This window comes from Neoarius graeffei, chromosome 6, assembly GCF_027579695.1.
Source record: "Neoarius graeffei isolate fNeoGra1 chromosome 6, fNeoGra1.pri, whole genome shotgun sequence".
NCBI lineage: Eukaryota > Metazoa > Chordata > Actinopteri > Siluriformes > Ariidae > Neoarius > Neoarius graeffei.
The window spans coordinates 7,036,152-7,055,888 of NC_083574.1; the positions used below are offsets into that span (position 1 = coordinate 7,036,152).

The 19,737-nt window shown below is 43.5% G+C and overlaps 1 protein-coding gene across 1 annotated transcript in view; it reads right to left on the reverse strand.

Annotated features, from left to right (window-relative positions):
- tcf25 (transcription factor 25 (basic helix-loop-helix)) overlaps nt 1–19,737 on the reverse strand; it is a 52,326-nt gene that overhangs the window by 11,759 nt on the left and 20,830 nt on the right. Inside the window, exons 7-14 of the mRNA XM_060923246.1 lie at nt 19,010–19,140; nt 10,536–10,635; nt 8,347–8,440; nt 5,429–5,521; nt 5,153–5,258; nt 2,621–2,780; nt 1,814–1,901; nt 1,507–1,665 (exon numbers count right to left, since the gene is read on the reverse strand). Coding sequence (XP_060779229.1) covers nt 1,507–1,665; nt 1,814–1,901; nt 2,621–2,780; nt 5,153–5,258; nt 5,429–5,521; nt 8,347–8,440; nt 10,536–10,635; nt 19,010–19,140 — 931 coding nt within the window. The remainder of the gene's footprint in view (nt 1–1,506; nt 1,666–1,813; nt 1,902–2,620; nt 2,781–5,152; nt 5,259–5,428; nt 5,522–8,346; nt 8,441–10,535; nt 10,636–19,009; nt 19,141–19,737) is intronic.

A 19,737-nucleotide genomic window follows, 5' to 3' on the forward strand; every position in this document is an offset into this window, starting at 1 on the left:
TGTTAATCTATTTCAACTCTATCTGTTGACACCCAAAAATGATAAAGCCTGCTTCCACACGATAACTACCAAAGATCCATAATGGCCGAGTCTATCGTCAGGTCATCTGACAGAAATCCACTGACGATAGCAACAGGGATAATGAAAGTGATTTTTAAAATGGGAGTTATGTCTGTCAGATATGTCAAAGAAATAGAACTTTATTCTTTAAAAATCTTTTATTGATATACTCAGTGTATTTTTAAATGACGTGCTGTTTTAGAAGACCAAATACCATATTTTCAATCTTGAAAATATTACCTCACTGAAAAAAGGACAAGAAAAATTTCTTATTTTGTGGGCAAGTGGTTAATGGATCCAGTTACGGTAGAATCTGCCATATGTGTATTACCGTCAGGGCCTCTGCATGCTCTTGCGACAAGGCTTTCGCAGATAGCTTTTCGCAGACAGTTGTAATTTATCGTTGAGCGGGGAGTAATAGGCGTGCGCGATGTTATTCACCGCCACAACGCAAGGGGGCGTGAAGTCGCGAAATCGCTAGGAGTAGTTGGTGGGTGTGGTTAGTGGAGTGTTTATCCTCCGGTTACTTATAATGACTAGAACTGGAGTCGTATAGATGTACGTACTTCCTCACTTCCTCGATCAACCGCTCTTCGTGCTGCTCCATCTTCGCTCGTGTTTTTAAAAATGGCAGTCGTGAAAACAAAACAAACCGGGAAAGTAGGGAAGCGGAAGTGCGTGTACAGCGGATGTAGAGTGAACCAATCAGAGCCCTCGTCTGCGACGCTGTCTGCGAGGCTTCTGCGGTGGTCACAATTTTTGGGAGGTGTGCGCAGAGCGTCTGTGAAGGGGGGGGCTACGCAGATGCCATCTGCGACGCCATCTGCGAGGACTGCGTTGTCAGCATAAATTGGCCTTCATATAACAAGGCCTTTTGCCAAGTTTCGTGAAATTTGTCCAAAAATTACGAGAGGAGTTGATGTCAGAAAGCAAGCACACCTTCATGAAATTGTAAAAAAGTACAAGCCTGTTAATCAAGGGCTGCAACTCTGGTAAAATGCGACCGAATTGAACAAAACAATATGCGTATTACCGACATATAACAAAGCCTTTTGCCAAGTTTCGTGAAATTCGTCCAAAAATTGTGAGAGGAGTTGATTTCAGAAGGTGAGCACCCTTCCCGGGACGGACAGAAATAAATCGCCAAACATAATCCCCCTTCGGGCCTTTCGGCCAGCAGGGGATAACAACAAGGAAAGAAAAAAGATTGGTAGGTACCGTACGGTATGGCTGGAAATTGTCATGAATTATAGGTCATATCTGGTCTCGCATGTTTTACACGTTTCACGGAGGTTCGTGCTCTGTAGCATCCTGATAAATACAGTCAGCTGGGAATAAATGATGTCCGTTACTTTACTGTTATGGAAGACTGAGTGGGGATGAAAATTTGTTTTTACACGATACATTAATAGGTTTTTGTACGTGAACAGGGCTTGTGCTTCTTACTTGTTCTGGCAGTCCTCCACCACTGGGTCCTTATTATCGACCCTCCTCAACACCTCCCGGACATTTCCCTCCATCCACAGCATCACTCCGGCCTCCTTCCACAGGCTGTGACAGCGACCCAGGTACAGACCCAGGAGCTCCGACAGAGCAGGGGGCTGCCTAGAGGGGAGAGAGAGAGATTACATTTAATGCTAAAATAGAGCAATTAACTGTGCAATTAGAGGACATCTGCCCATGAGCCAAAATCTAATTGAATTTAATCTCAACATTAGATTAAAACACGGACAGCGTGGACATGAATAACTACCCCAAACGACTTTTAGGACCAAAGAAGGCATGACAGGAAACGGCAGCATCGGGCTGGACTGAGCACTGGTCCAGCAAAGGCATCAGCACTGCAAAACACACACACACACAGCCAAAAATTATTGTAGGGGTCATTAAGCCTTACTCACATCACAAGTCTGATCACTTGAGGCTGTTTCGAGACCATTTTAGCCCCTTTTCCACATCCTGGGTGGCAATTCAACCAAAGTTTTGGCACCTATTTCAGTTTCACCTGCCATTCCAAATATTTTCCCCCCACAGTACTGAGGAGCACTGATTTTGCAAGCCAGCCAAAATATCCTAGTGTTCCATTACATTCAAAAAGCAATTCACGCACACGTTTCAACTTGTGCACCTCACAGTCGGCCTGTAATCCTGAAACGCTGGAGCGTTAGTGTTGTGTTCTGCTTCATAGATTGGACCAATGATGCCAAGCATCCAAAGGTGCCAATACTTCAGAATTAGCACAAACTGATGATTCAAGGGCCACTATTAAGGTTCGACATCATTAATGACCGTATGTAGGGAATATATATATAGTGATCATGAAGCTAGTTAGTAAAACTGGTGGATTTTTCTTGGAAATGCAAGATTTAGCAAAATGTCAGTGAAAAAAAAAAACATTAAGTAAATTTGACAAAACATTTGCTCATTGGATTGTGCACTTTTTTTTAGTGCACCATGCTGTAACCACACTGCCTGGTGGAATAATGTCATTGTGTGTGTCTCACCATGAATCACTATACTGTAACAGTGTGTGTGTGTGTGTGTGTGTGTGTTTTCTCACCTCCAGGGAAGAAGATGAGCGCATCCTGCAGCAGTGTGTCAGATCTGAGCTTCATGCGTTGGCTCTCCTCAGGTGTCGTCTCCTCTTGCTGACTCACGTGGTAGCAAGCCAGAGCTACCGAGAAGGCAAAGTTAGGCAGCTGGGACAGGTTCCGATGTACCTAAAAAAAAAAAAAAGGTCAAGAAATAAAACCACATCACTTATTAGACATGAGAATTAGACTTAAGTATCATAATCATCTAGTAAGGGCAGAAATGAGAATTATGATGTGCACTGAAGCCCACACTATTGAAAAGACAGACAATTCAGGAAAGATTAACGCAGTCTGTTTAACAGAAAACACTGTTAATTAACAATTATTCGCTGAAGCAAATATCGGTGAATAATAACAGAGACGAAGCTGAGGTTGTTATTCACAGATATTCATTGAGCCTGAGGCAGATAATTGTTTTAGTATAAATATACAAGTAATTTTAAAAAACAAATAAAAAATAATTTCAAACTTCAAAAGTGGGACGTAAATGTAATAATGGCGCGATGCAGACTTGCGTCATTTATCGATGCCGGGTCACTATTTTGAAATCGATAAAATAAATCACAATTCAACCTTACCTTTGAGTAGTTTTAGATCAAACTTCATAGCATCTTTAGTGCTTTTAGGAACAGCATTTTTTTCCCTCCTATTATTTCTATCTCTTCCTCACTTGCGGTGATGAAGCGACTTGCTCGAGGCGATTATCGAGAAATAGTCTGAATTTCTTGACCAATCAGCATGCATGATTTGCTACCGTATAATCGCTTGCGTATTTATACTAGATAGCATTTAAACACCTTTTCGAATTCTTCAAATCTGATTGGTCAGAAGGTGTTGATTAATATTCTAAGAGCGAGTCTGACAACAGTTCCAGCTACAAATCCAAACCTGCTGATACGGTGAAATTTTCTGTAAAGTGGTGTTTATTTAACATTTAGGGAAGGAGTCTCCAGTGTCAGCGTTTTGCACCAGTCAGCAAGCGGTGGTTTAACGGTTAAGGCTCTGATCTGAAGGTCAGGGGTTCTAGCCCCAGCAGCTCTTAATCCTCTCTGCTCTAGGGACGCTGTATCATGGCTGACCCTGTGCTCTGATCCCAACTTCCTAACAAGCTGGGATATGCGAAGAAAAGGATTTTCACTGTGCTGTAATGTATACGCAATAAATAAAAGGCTTCTTCAAGTCTTTAGGGGGGAGAGAGAGAGAGAGAGAGAGAGAGAGAGAGAGAGAGAGAGATGCAAGTTTAAGTTTTATTTTCTCAGTAATGTGACCAGGAGTGGAATGTGTCTTATTAACTTTATATTTAAAAAAAAAAAAGAGAGGCTGTTGAGGGAATGACTGTTTATAGCTGCTATAACGTAACTCATAACAGGACCCAACATCTCAGGGATGTTTAATAATACTAACGGTCACTAAAAACCAGGGCTTTGAACTGGTTCAAGGAACGAAAACCAGGAACTTTTTCTATTTCACATGGAACAGAAACGAAACCAGAAACTTTATTATTTTTTTATGTTCCGGAACAGAAACGCTTTTTAAAAATAATGGTAACCGGTTAATACCAGTTTTTATTTCGTTCCTCAAAGTTTCCGTAGCCTACAAATAAAAAAGTCATTCTTCTCCTGCGCAAGTTTCTATGACCCGCTGGGGTTCACTTCCTGTGTGACGTTCGCTGACTGAATGGAGAGAGCGGGAGGGTGGACTACTATTACATCTCCACATCTTAAATAAGAGGTAAATATTGCAGTCTATCGTTATTCAAAAACGTCAATTTCAAACACGATATCAATATATTTGTCCACGTTAATGAGAGGCTCGCGAACATTAAATGACGTTAACCTCTGTTAGCCTATCAATGCATAGGGCCTGACTCGCCTTTGGTAACACACTAAACGAATTATCTTTCATTTTTGGCACTTTTTCTGTTTGTGTAGATGGGAAGACATACTGAGAATCCAAATCGCCAACATTTGAAATAATAATTGTTTTGAATTATTTCTTGTCTTATTTAATGAAGGTTGTAATAGAATTAGCCTACATTTGGCTTAAGCTGGATGAGACAGACATAATTTTATAGCCATTTGTTAAACAGCTGACAGGGAACGTAATTAACCGTTCTGGGAACGAAATTTTTTTGTTCTAACCGGTTCGGGAACGTCTATTTAATGGTGGAACCCAAACCCGGAAAAGTTAAAATTCCGTTTCTGTTCGGAACGAACCAACAGGAAAAAAAATTCTGGTTCAAAGCCCTGCTAAAAACGGTTAAAAAGAATGACTTGTTTATTAATGAACTGAAAAATGTAAAAGTGTTGGGTGGCGCAAGAGGAATAAAATCGCTTCCGGATCAGCTGTTCTAGGAAAATAATCAACTGCTAGGTGTAATAGAAATCTGCTTCATCACGTCACCCTGTTGTTGTTGTTTATTTTCCAATTCCGGCACACCCACTAATGTTTATTCCTGACAGAGAAATGTGTACAGATGAGATCTGGAGGGGTCTTACCTCCCACTCATCATACAGTCGGATGAGAAAGGTGTATTCTCGACAGCGCAGACACAGAAAATCAATCAGCAACAGCATGCACAGAGGATCGCCGTCTGGGTCCAGACTACACACACAACACTTACAGGTTAAAGAAGAATTCACAGGCACTTTGATAATACTAAGTGTATATTAATAAACTGGTATATAAAAAGCAAGGCATTACATAAAAGACTGTTTTTCACAGGCTGGGAAAAAAAAAAAGCGTAATAAAGAGAACTCCACAAAGAGATGTACCTCAGGATGAGTTTGCAATACTCAAGAGCTGTACGTGGACATCCTCTTTTCTCCAGGAACATCATGTGCTTGTATACCGCCAGATAAAAAGCCCTGCACAAGAAGGAGAGAGAAAAAAAAAAAATATACAGAACTTAAAGCTATATCAGTGTAACAGCAGCAAAGCATGAAGCCTATTTGAAGAGTCCACGCTTAGAGAAAGTGTGATGATGGGCTCTAAATATTTGATTCAACTCCAGAATTACTGGCACACCATGTAAAGGAGTAAGTAAGGATTAAAACATTTGGGGGAGGGGTTGGGGCTGTTATCGGAAATTATTATACATACAGGACACTTTTTTTTTTGATGGAATAAAAACATGCATTCTATTCCCTTCTAGTGGGTTTCGTTCATTTGGTTTGATAGCATGCAATATTGTTAACATCTCTCTTATCCTACATGTATTACGTCACGCTACCCAGTGGAGAATGAGCGTTGAGTATGGTTTACGATATTGCATGGATGGTTGTCAAGACAACATGACGTCACACGTCGGAGACGTAAAACTTCCGCACTAGCGAGCGACTGTGACAATTTGTAAACAAGCATGGCTGCCAGGTTTGCTTTGTTACAGAATATTTTGAGATAATTTTCAAAGAGAAAGACGCATTGAACACCCGAAAGGAACGTGCACGTTGTAGGTACCGCCTGTCTCGTCTTTTAGGACTACAAATCCCATCAACCAACTTCCGCGTTGACCTACGTCATGCCTGGGCGGGATTACCTACGTCACATCCTCCATGAAGCCATAAGTAACTGGCCAACACTTCTGTCTTTCTCTTTGGTGCTGTGAATCTTGCCGCGGACCGGCGCGTTCTACAGACAAAGAGGCCCGCTCACCAGAACATCTAAAACCAAGACATCTGCTTTGCAAGTAAGAATTCAGCGCGTTTTCATTTACCACTGGCCACGGTAAACTTCCAAAATCGCGCGATCTAACTCAGATTGAGTTACAACCGGTTTTTATGTGTTCATTATAAGTAACGTTACAACTGCAGCCCAAGGCAGTTAATTAAAAGTTAGAAGCGACCAGATTCCTTCTGACTAGAGCGCTGTGCACATTGTTTGATCAGAGACTTTTCCTCACGAACGCTGAAGTTCGGACCAAAGACCCTCCTCTGCTTTTCCACAGAAACGACCTACGTGCTCCGGTGGACTCCAGAAGTTTCGGAACGTCTCCATAATCTTGCATAAGCAAGATACTGGAAGTAAGACTGGCATTTTTGGGCAAAAAGACTAGTCTTAGGAATTAGCTTTATGAAGTAGTGTGAATTTAAACTCAGGAACGGTTTAATTGTGTACACTGTAGACACTCGGTGTTGAATTAATTATTGTTCTTTTTGATCTCTCAATTGTTAATAGATAGGCTTTTGCATGCTCTCTATTCCTTTCTAACACTTTAATTTCATTATTACACATATTTTGACCTCATCAAGATTTCAGTGGATTTAGTAGTGTTATAAGCTAGTGGAGTTAGCTACCAAGGCTAACCCTTTTGTTTTAGGCCACACACACACACACACACAAACACACCTCAGCTAGCAACCAAGGCTAACCCTTTTGTTTTAGGCCACGAGGCCACACACACACAAAAACACACCTTAGCTAGCAACCAAGGCTAACCCTTTTGTTTTAAGCCACACACCCACACACACACACCCACGCTCGCTCTCTCACTCACGCACACGCACTCTCATATACATACATCCACAAATATCACTGACGACCATTTGAATGTATTTCAACTGCTATTACTCATTTCTATCTTTGTTATAATAAATTCAATTATTATTGAAACTGTGTGTTTATTTGTTGCTCCTAATATACTATGGTCATGAGCTTTGGGTAATGACCGAAAGAACAAGATCGCGGATACAAGCGGCCGAAATGAGTTTCCTTCGCAGGGTGGCTGGGCGCTCCCTTAGAGTTAGGGTGAGAAGCACAGTCACTCGGGAGGAGCTCGGAGTAGAGCCGCTGCTCCTCCACATCGAGAGGAACCAGCTGAGGTGGCTCGGGCATCTTTTTCGGATGCCTCCTGGACGCCTCCCTGGGGAGGTGTTCCAGGCATGTCCCCCGGGGAAGACCCAGGACACGCTGGAGGGACTATGTCTCTCGGCTGGCCTGGGAACGCCTCGGTGTTCTTCCCGAGGAGCTGGCCGAGGTGTCTGGGGAAAGGGAAGTTTGGGCTTCCATGCTTAGACTGCTGCCTCCGCGACCCGGTCCCGGATAAGCGGAAGAAGACAAGACGAGACGAGAATATACTTGAAGTCACACAATCTAAAAGCCCTCCAAATTACCTTCAGTGTGCTATTGGCTGTAGCATTTATGTGATACGGTAAGTTATACATTATTGCTGCATTGGTAGTGATCATAATAATTTGGAATATATCATAATTTAGCTGTTTGGTAATTTATTATTAAGCACCAAAATTAATGGTATTACTAATGAGACTGATTTAATGAGATTGATCACTTAAGACCAATTGCCCCTACAACGTATTATAATAATAATAATGGCTTTTTTTTCCCCCGTGGTATATCAGATATATTCCATTCAGCTAGCATGATCCTGAACTCGTCTTCAACTTGTTCGACATCCTGCTAGCTGAATGGAATATCTCTGACAGCCCACTCAACACCAGCCAATATTATTTAAATAATCACAGATGAGGTAGTGACATGCAGCCTGATATGATGCAGACTTACTGTTACCAGTATACAGCATGTCCAGAAGTGCCAATGAATTCCAGTTCCAATTTTTAATTAATTATATGCTCCAAATGTTTGGGACAGAATACAGAATTATACTTTTTCAAAACAACAACAACAAAAAAATTATATATATAAAGTTCATGGTCCAAGGAAAAGAATCACAAACCTGTTCTCTGCTCTCCGGTAGTCCAACCTGCTGCTCCCTGAGGTGAGGCTAAACATGGGGTGGAATGCACACTCGAAGCTGTACAGAGCCCTCTCTGATGACAATACACAGAAAAACAGGACATAAAAGTCAGGAAACTTAAAGCTGTACTGATTGAAGAGAGCTTTCAGAATGAAGAGCAGGATCCGGCGCAAAACAAAACGCGCTTGTTCGTACTTTCAAACCAAAAGCATTACTGGTGACATCTTTCAAAATTAAGGACGCTTCTGAGAAGAACGAGGAATACTGAACAATCACCAATCTGCTCCTGCTCGTAGCACTGACTGTATTCCCTCCTAGACGCATCCCCCCGGTACATGAGCGAATATTACCCTGTTTTCTACATTACATTACAGGCATTTCGCAGACGCTTTTATCCAGAGCGACGTACAGCATACTTAGAGCAGCCTGGGGAGCAGTTGGAGGTTCGGTGCCTTGCTCAAGGACACTTCAGCCATTCCTGGTGGTCCAGGGAATCAAACCAGTGACCTTTTGGTCCCAAAGCTGCATCAGTAAACCATGGCTTCTTCACATATTACATTCTAAAATGTAAACTGGGGTCCTATCTCCGTTTAACAGAAAGAACACCTTATATTGTCTGGGCGGGTGCGGACAATTGAGTGCGTTCTAGCCAGCGGTCCTAACCTCACGGTCTGGTAGGGCAAGTAAGGGCCTCTGCATGCTCTTGCGACAAGGCTTTCGCAGATAGCTTTTCGCAGACAGTTGTAATTTATCGTTGAGCGGGGAGTAATAGGTGTGCGCGATGTTATTCACCGCCACAACCCATGGGGGCGCGAAGTCGCTAGGAGTAGTTGGTGGGTGTGGTTAGTGGAGTGTTTATCCTCTGGTTACTTATAATGACTAGAACTGGAGTCGTATAGATGTACGTACTTCCTCACTTCCTCGATCAACCGCTCTTCGTGCTGCTCCATCTTCGCTCGTGTTTTTAAAAATGGCGGTCGTGAAAACAAACCAAACCGGGAAAGTAGGGAAGCGGAAGTGCGTGTACAGCGGATGTAGAGTGGACCAATCAGAGCCCTCTTGTCTGCGAGGCTTCTGCGGAGGTCACAATTTTTGGCAGGTGCGCGCAGAGCGTCTGCGAAGGAGGGGGGGCTACACAGACGCCATCTGCGACGCCATCTGCGAGGACTGCGTTGTCAGCATAAATTGGCCTTAAACCTTCTCAGAACGCAAGCTCTTACAGCAAACCGTGCAGAGCCGAGATGATTATCGGGTTCTCTCTCTCTGCCCACCAGCATTGTGGACACTCCCTCCCACGAACACTTACCGGAGGCATCAAAGCATCTGCGCTACCACCAGCAGACGTCAAGAGACTCGAAATTAGTCTCAGTATAAATCAGTAGTATTTTAAACACTTCAAAGCCCTAATTCAATAACTTGGATTAAATTAAATGACTTTATTAGGCACATCTACCTTGTTGCCACATTCACTGGTCCTTTAAACTTTGTAGATGTATATAATTTATTATTATGTATTCGTGGCTTTGCAACTGCACAAACAGTCTGCCAAATCAACTCCTTGCTCAGCCTGATCCAGCAAAGTCGATTTAATTAGATAATCATATCACCAGTCAGCTAAACACACCACATGCAACAAATTAACATTATGTAAAAATGTGTACAAAAGGGACCAAATCAATCTGAACAATGCAGGTTTATGTGCATATATATATATATATATATATATATATATATATATATATATATATATATATATATATATAAAGCCTCAGTGCCTGTATTTAGGTTATACAAGTCAGTTGACTTTTCAAATAGGGACGTGATTTGTTCCATGAAGCCAAAAAGTAAACATCATTCCAACACTGCTGTACGTTTCAGGTACAGCTTTCCAAAAAGGAATTGCAATTTCCTTTCCAAGACAGAAGAAAAATCGCATTGTATAAGAATTTTTGTGCAAATTTGAAGCTGAGCATTTATCAAATTTGGGGAAAATTGCATAATGTAATTATCCACTGTATGATAATTGAGTTAAGTTGATTTGACTCAGCAGTCTGCTTCCAAAACTGATTATGGAATTTAATATCCAAGCAGGAATGTGAAAACTGAAAAGAAGGTAACAATAACAAGAGTGATTTCCTTTTCTTTTTGGAAAGAGGCATCTGGCTCACCGATCAGGTCTCGGGCCGTCTCCTGGTCCTCCTGAATGCGACACACGTCGGAGAGTTGCAGCAGAGAGTCGATGTGGTAGGGGTTAAGCTGCAGCAGGGCCTGTTTAACAGTTTGACAGTCATTTAACCATCGTGACACCACAGTGATGCCGATTTCTCAATTCTGATTGGTCAGAAGGTGCTGAGAAATGTAATTGTTGAATATTTTGATAAATAAAGATTGCCAAATTGCTTGGAGGAATAAAACACTTATGGAATAACCAGCAGCATCTCTGGTGTGGCAACAGTAACTGTTTAACATCAGGCGGTATGACGCAACCAGGCTGTTGATTTTTTTCCTACAACAGCATGCTGCGAGTGTTTTATTTCTTACTTATAGAACCATCTTGATTCTGATTGCTCAAAACGTGATTTTTTTTTTCTTCCTATAACTGCAGCTCTGACTGTAGTGCAGCTGCAAGTTACAGGTTGATACCAACAGTTCGTTCACATTGTGTACATTCATGCACTGAGCTCTGTATAAAATCTGGAGAGCTTATAGCCTATTCCCTGCTATAGAGATCTTGCATGTGACATCACAGCCGATCCAGATTGTAACAGACGCCATCTTGTTGGTCAAACACCATATTTCCGCCTTCTCCTTCTGGTTCTACTTCTACCTTTTCTTCTGGAAGACCCTACTATATACAATTCTACTACAACGGCTGCGGCTACAAGCTCTCCCTACCTGTGCACGTTTTTTATGGGGTTTTTTTGTGTGTATTTTTGCGTGTTGTTCGTCTGTACCGGACTTCAATATCCACTACAACCGTATGGACTTGCTGGACATTGGTTTCCAGCAGAAAATGACGGTTTGTAGCGATTTCCATCGCATGCACAACATTCCGGACGAGATAGCGAGACCAGCGGGGTCTCCGTGGATTGTTATCGGGTCTGGCAGGCGAAGGAGGCGGCGTCGGGAGAGGAAGCAAAAGCGAGGCTGCAGGCAGAGCTGGCCTGTTGACTAATGCCGCTTTTCCACTACAAACGCGGCTGAGCCGTGCCGTGCTGAGTCGAGCTGAGTCGAGCTGAGCGGGGCTATTGAAGTTGCATTTCGACTACAACTGCGCTGAACCGTGCTGGCTGGAAGTGGGTGGACACATTGGGTGGAGTTAGCGAAAGTGGGTGGACGTCACGTGATGTCGTTAAGCAGCGCAAACAGTGACATCAGTGACAGTGGCGGAACAAGTCAGAGCCGGGCCGGGGCAAATGACCGGGCATTTTATTAAAGCTTATCATAACATCATTTTAGGCTACAAAATGTCCGCAACTGCGGTGTTTACCAATTTCAACACTACCGGGTGCAACTATGTTATTTAGTACATCAAGTCCTTCAAACGAACATGTAACTCAGAAACAAAAAACATTAGGATACTGTACATGGCTCATAATAAAAGATCAATAGCCTATACTGCGCACATTATTTGAAGGGCATACGAATGAGCGCTCAGAGGTTGCAACGGTGACAGGAACAGTCAGAAATAAAAGGAGGGCGGTGCAAACCTCACTGAATGCACTGTGATTACCAATTTCAACACTCCGGGGTGCAACTATGTTATTTTGTACATTAAGTCCTTCAAACGAACATGTAACTCAAACAAAAAAACATTAGGCGACATACTGTACATGGCTCATAATAAAACATCAATAGCCTACTGCGCGCATTATTTGAAGGGCATACGACGAGCCTTGCGCTCCGCGAACTCGTCCACGATGCTCTGTATGTCACTGATTCAGTGATCTTTTAAGCGGTAGTCTCACCACCCGGATAGTAAACAATAAACATGGAGGACATGGAGTCGTTAGTGTTGCTGGTCTTGGTGCTGTGGCTTGTTGTCACCGACAACGCCAACAGATACTGGCAAGAGCGTATAGATGAGGCGAGGCGCATAAGGCTTCAGAAATTCTCGTAATTAGGGCCCGAGCCCTATAGGGCGAAGGCCCTATTGTTCTTGTAAGAGTTCACTATTATTATTCTTCCGTCTTCTTCTTCTTCTTCTTCTTTATTTTTCTCCGCTGTTGGGCCATTTTCGGGGTGCTTGCCATGGGCGAAAACGCGCCAAATTTGGCACCAGTTCCGAGAATTGCCACCGCTACTCAGAACCAGAAGCCCAAACTTGGCCGGGGCTCAGGGCCTCTATAGCGCCCCCTAAGTCGTTGTGATTTTGGCCTCCCGCATTACGGTGCCTGGGTGCCATGTAGTTTGTAGTAGTGGCATGCCATTTGGTACGCATATGTATCTCACTAAGCCGGACAAAAATCTAATGCCAATGCATTAGACACGCCCAACAGGAAGTGAGGTAATTTCACTTTTGTGCGAAATGCATGGCCACGAAGACGGCGCAACTCCTCCTAGACCGTTCATAGGAATGTCACCAAAATTGATACACATCATCTAGAGATATGGCTGACAAAAGTTACTAAATACGTTTCACGTAGGATAAACCGTTCAGAAGTTATACGTCAATCAATTTTCGATGCAAAATTTTACATGCTTAAAAATTCATAAATCTTCTGATTGCTCAAAACTGCTCATAATTCACACGCAAATCACTCATTGGGCTTCTGACATGTTACCCAGTTTCTGTGATATTTCGCCACTGGGGGCGCTATTTTTGGGCAAAAATTCCAATCTTTCCTCAAATTTGGTCAAACTTCACGGCCACCCTCTTACTACCTCCCATGTCATGTATACCACGTTTTGGAAATTTTCGTCCATGGGGGGCACTGTTTTGGGCCGACGCAATTGCTCCAAAACGGGTTTTTGGTAAATTATTCCATACTGCTTTTCCTTCACACCACTACCTTGTGATAGTACGTTGCTGTTGTAGACACTTATTTTTCCAACTCATAATCACTCATGTACAGCACAGCGCCACCTACTGACATGGGAAAAACCAAAAAATTTATTCTTCAAATATCTATATCTCATCTTCTATTTACTCAATTGTCATCAAACTTCATACGCAAACTCTTCATAGCTCACCTGACATATACGCCAAATTTTGTGCACTTTCGCCACTGGGGGCGCTATTTTTGGGCAAAAAATCCAATCTTTCCTCAAATTTGGTCAAACTTCACGGCCACCCTCTTCCTACCTCCCATGTCATGTATACCACATTTTGGGAATACACGTCCATGGGGGGCGCTGTTTTTGGCCGACGCACTTGCTCCACAACGGGTTTTTGGTAAATAATTCCATAATGCTTTTCCTTCACACCACTACCTTGTGAAAGTACGTTGCTGTTGTAGACACTTATTTTTCCAACTCATAATCACTCATGTACAGCACAGCGCCACCTACTGACATGGGAAAAACCAAAAAATTTATTCTTCAAAAATCTATATCTCATCTTCTATTTACTCAGTTGTCATCAAACTTCATGCGCAAACTCTTCATAGCTCACCTGACATATACGCCAAATTTTGTGCACTTTCGCCCCTGGGGGTGCTGGTTATGGCAAAAATGATATTGCAGCTTCTGATTTGTCAAACTTGGCAAGCAAACCTTTTACAAGACCCTTATTGGGGCGCTTGCCATGGTCGACAACGCACGAAATTTGGCTCCTTTTTCTTAGACTGCCACCGCTACTGAGAGCCAGAAGCCCAGATCCAGGCCGGCCTCAGGGCCTCTATAGCGCCCCCCGAGCACCGTTCAGTGCGAGACCCTATTGTTGCCATGTTTCCATTTCTGTGGTTTGTCGCCATTGTGGGAGTAATGTCTCTTGCCGAAGAAGCTGTGGAAGGTATTTCGCGGGGACGCATGCCCCCGCCCCCCTTGGCCGCTGGCGCGAGGGCCCGTCGAGGCCGCTTGCGGCTTTAATTCATAATTATTCTTCTTCCGGGTTTGCGGTGTTTACAGATCCCAGCGTGCTCGAGGGCGTGTGTGGGCATGTGAGGACACTCCTCCTCACCAATCAGTGCACAGGGGAGTGTCTGCTCACGCCCCCAGCCTCACTCGGCACGGTTTGGCTCGCTTCAGCCCCACTCCAAAACCGTGCGAGTTTTAGGGGCTAAGCAGGGCTGAAGCGAGCTGAGTCGTGCTGGTTTTTGGTAGTCGAAACGCGAGCCGTGTCGGGCTGAAGTGAGCTGAAGCGAGCTGAAAAAGGGTAGTGGAAAAGGGCCATATGCTCAGAAAACAGCCACTCAAACCTCCACTGCCAAGCCTCTATCTCTCCAACGCCAGATCCATGGTAAACAAGACGGACGATTTGGAATTACAGCTGGAATTACCTTATTCTATTCTATAATCGGCTGGTCAGTGCTATACTAGATACTACTCATATATCTAGTATCAGTACTAGTAATACTTAAGTGACTTACCCGTCCAATGAGGATTGTTATTTTCTTGTTTACAAGATGCCACATCTGAGGGCGGCTGACAAATCCTGAATTTCTGTAGAGATAACTGTCCAGAGATTTATAAGCACGCAGTGCTTCACCACTGAACAGCAAGGGGAAGTTAATGAGGTAATTATACACGTCTGGGTATTCCACCTCTGGCAGTTCAATATCCACTGACACGGTCGTGAAAACTCCGTCCGGTAAGCCATAAGGGTCACTAATCTGTAGGTCGTTTATTTTAGACATATATCTAGTTATCTGTTCATTAGAAAAATGAGCTGTGTAGTCCGTCGGTTGAAATTTATCCATTTTGTACACGAGTGCAGCAGTATTCAGCGGTGTTTTTTACCGACAAGATGGCGGCTGTGTACTTTCCGGTGAAGCCACCTGGCTGCCATCTTACCACTCACATACAGTATATGGTTTGTGTGGTAAACTGTCGTATCCGAACAAATCTGCCCAAAGAAACGGATCTCCTGACTTTTTAATTCCCCTTCATTACCTCCTCTTATTCTATTTTCTCAACTTCACCCACATTCCTCGCATATCTTTATAGCGATTTTATAATACATAGATATTTACCATCTGGGAGGTCCGTATGGTGAAATACCGTGACCGAGGTCTTGAAAGTACTGAGCGAGGCCCTCTGGGCCGAGGTCAGTATTCAAGGCCGAGGTCACGGTATTTCACCAAACGGACCGGCCTTAAGCTGGTAAATAATATATTTATTTTTTTCTTTACCAAAGTCTAACAGAAAACGAGAGCGTCCGAAAGGGACAACCAAACCGAGCCGAGCCGCCATTTTGAATCCTCATTCACAGCTGTAATGCAAATGGCTTCCTCCTCGGTATACAAGTGCACTTCCATAGCAGGAAAAAAAAAACAAAAAAAAACTACATTTTGCCGCCTATGTAGTCCCCTATTTATACAAATAGAAGTCATTCAGGATTCAGCCATGATTTTGCTCGGCGTTAGCAGCAGTTACAGGTTTTTAGCTTTCTCCTGAAATGTTTTCTTTTATTTCTTCTTCGTCAGGGTAGTAAAACTCGCTTTCGCTGTGAACGCTGTCGTTATCGCGATCCAATATGTAAAATTAATGCTACTCTCCTGAGAAAAGCGAAAATAAATGTTGACAAAAATTGCTACTGTTTGTTGTTGTTGTGAATAAGCGAGTCGCCAGAGGTCCATAACGTAGGATACGGACACGCTCAACAGCCAATCAGAGCGCAGGATTTGATGGAAACCGGACTGCGAAAAAAATAAATACATATTATGCAATTCCTGATTTGTCATATTTCCTGATCAGTTGTCAGTGAAATATAAACATGATAAATGTCTCCCATTCACTTTGTACAGGAAATCATATAATCGGACGCCGTCTGGGAAATAACCCGTTGACCGGGAACTATGACCAACCCTGATTTAAGAGTACCGTATTTTTCGGGCGATAAGGCGCACTGGATTATATGGCGCACTGTGAATTAACGTGTCTATGTTCACACACAAGGCGCACCGGATTGTAAGGCGCATTAAGCAAAACAACACAGTCCGGTAAATCAAACTTTATTCCACTCAGTTGTAACAACAAATACCGGTACAGAAAAATACACTCACTTATTGATTCATTCCTCTTCCAACCCGCTTGAAACCCACTTCGTAAGCATGCCTCTTAACAAGTGCCATTTTGGGGGTCCTTTTACATGTACTGTAATATAATGTTGAAGCACAGTACGTATTACGTATAAAAAGTGGCAGGGGTAAGCGTACTAAATACTGTTCTCTGATTGGTTTATTGTTGCTAGCGTGTACTCCGGGCCCGGGCTGCCTTACATGAATGCGTTTCTAGTTTAGACATTACAGTCAGGCAGTCTTGTAGACTGCTCAGGGGTCCTGTTACGAGGCCGATCAGGTAGTGACACAGCGTACCATAATGCTCCGAATATCCATTGAGCGGAGTGGCTTCGTTGCTTACCAAAGTTGTACTTATACATTTCGACAAATTTTTGAGCGCATTGTACCACATAAAATCGGTCAGTAAGCACAACAAGTAATCATACATAAGGCGTGCTGGATTATAAGGCGCACTGTCAATTTTTGAGAAAATTTAAGGATTTTAAGTGTGCCTTATAGTCCCAAAAATACGGTAATTATCAATGCACTTGGACTCAATTTAAACTAAAATCATGTAGCAAAAACAGACAATCATGCCCATTTTGTCAATTTGTGCGACACGCGTAAATGATCTACACGATCAGTTGTGCTTAAATGAAAATAACTCCTGACCAAACAACAACAATAACATCTCTCACTGTCATTTCTGCTTAAGGCGATGGTCCTTCTTTCATTTAGGCTACTGAGGCTAATTTACTCAGTTCATTTTTCTTTCTGAATTTGAGCCGTGGAGCTCGAGCTCTCACATTCAATATTAAACATGTCTCGACTTGGGCTTTGATCTAGTCTGGGATATTTCCATCAAAAATCTGACAGTGTTCATCCCAGATATCAGTGTCAGATTTTCAATCTGTTTTTTTTTTTTTTTTGCTCTTGCAAACAATCATAAAATGCTGTAGGGGGTCCACGCAAATGGCATTGTGCACGTGCGTAAAAATGATTACACACTCGCAGCTGAACTGTCCGTTAGAGCTCTGCACTCCCGCGGGAGTCCCACGGGACCCGACGCAAAGCAGTGCGGCGCGGGACAAATTTTGAAAACTCATTGCGGGCGGAGGCGGAGTGCACAATGCGGGCGCGGGTGGGAGAGGTGATAAGCTGCAGTTTTAAGCTAGCTTAAAACGTGTTTAAAATAAAATTTATAAATTATTAATTTATGTCTATCATATATAATTTGTGCTGGATATTTTATTTGGCATTAACAAAAACATTTTAAGATGCCTAAATTTGCGGATGTGGTTGTGGCAGCGGGGGCGTGGCCAAGCAGCAGTCTGTGAATGGAGGGCGGGGTTGGGGAAGGTAGCATGTTTCAGCACCACTGTAGTAATCCCTGATGCGGGTGGAGCACAGAAGCACGGCAGGCGAGAGTTCGTGTTCACACCCACTCACTTTATTGAGCTTTTCAGCTTTCTTTCTTTCTTTCACTCGTTCACTCACTCACACACGTGTTGTGGTCGGGGAGCGAATCCCTCTTCTCTCCTCTCTCCCTCCCTTTATACTCCATCCTTGCAACAAACAAACACACACAACTTGACATCAGGTGTAATGACCTAGCCACTTACCTTCCCCGACCCCGCCCTCCATTCACAGACTGCTGCTTGGCCACGCCCCCGTTGCCACAGTGGTCTAATCTCGCGTACGTTTCCGATTCCTTTCCGCTCTTCCGTGTTTGAGATCTCCGATCATGGCAGAAGAGCAGAGCTCCTCTAGTGAAGCTCACAATGGGTATCTCTGTAAAGCCTCAGCTGCGCATGCCGCCTGGCAACGCGAACCCTCGCTACGTGCGCAAGGTGAAGGATCGGTCAGTGGAGAGCTCAGCTAAGCTCAGCATGTTTAATTCCCCAAGCCAATGACAAGAACTTTCGTGAGAAATAACGTGAACGTCTGCATCATGCGGGATTTGCAGGCGGGAGCGGGACAAAATATGGCAGGCGCGGGTGGGAGCGGGACTGAAAATCATAATTCTTTGCGGGAGCGGGTGGGAGCGGGACTGCACAATGCGGGAGCGGGACTGAAAATTCTGTCCCGCGCAGACCTCTACTGTCCGTCCACAACTTCTGACTTGACGGTTTGTACAGCTCACTGCTGCACATGCAGTCATTTTTCTTATAACTTTCTTCTCACCAACTACGTAAATAACTTGTCCAGTTTTGTGTAGCTTCCAGTAGTCTAAATAACCGTTCCACTCCGCGATTCGAGTGGCAAGATGGCAGCCAGATGGCTTCAACTCTGACGGACCTATGAGCTCTCCAGATTTTTATACAGAGCTCAGTAGCACCGACACTGCAGGATATTCCAGTATACATTAAAAAATAAAAAAAAGTCCCACAAAGTCTGCTCCCTGAACGCAAGTCTACCAATAATCGATCTTCGGCATAACCCTGAGAAGCATAATGAGCACAGGCCCTGATTTATCTTACCACGATGTTATTCGGCTCCATAGATTCCACAGCGTCGAAGAACTTGAACTGGACTTGCTGGTAATCGCGACTGTGCTCGAACGCAAAGAAGTGGAGGCCATATTTTGACTCCAGCAGACTCATGGAGATGCCTGGATCAGGATAAGAAAGAGAGGCAGGAAATTTCACAAATTATTTCATCTGACAGTCTGTATTAAAGATCTGATGACACGAACATGACTCTATGCAATTTCTTAAACTATACAACATGGCAAACATGTTAGATTTCTGTTAATAATTACGTGAAAAGAAGCTGTTGTTACGCGAATATCCAACTTTTAATTGCACAGCGCAAGAAAACTGGGTCCGTGGCTCGCGGCCATGCTGTGACGTCAGCGGAAGAACACGCTGCGGTTCACTGGCTGTTCTACTCTGGTTCTACTCAATGGAAATGGCGCATGAAAATGCCGGTGAACTCTCTAGTGCTAGCTCTTCCTCTTCTGGGAGTCTAGAATTGTGTTGTGAGTGGGACAGATCGGAAGAATCTAGTGATGACGAACACGGGTGCATCCAACCGTACAGGTTTGAACCTGTTACTGTGCACCAATCTGAGAGCGACTCCGACTCCGAGATGGACAGCGGACTGGCAGACAGCCCAGCATTGACGAACACCACAAGGTTGGATAACAAGGATTGGTAGGTCAACCCGTATTTGTTCAAAATGCTACGGAATCAATATTTTAATATTG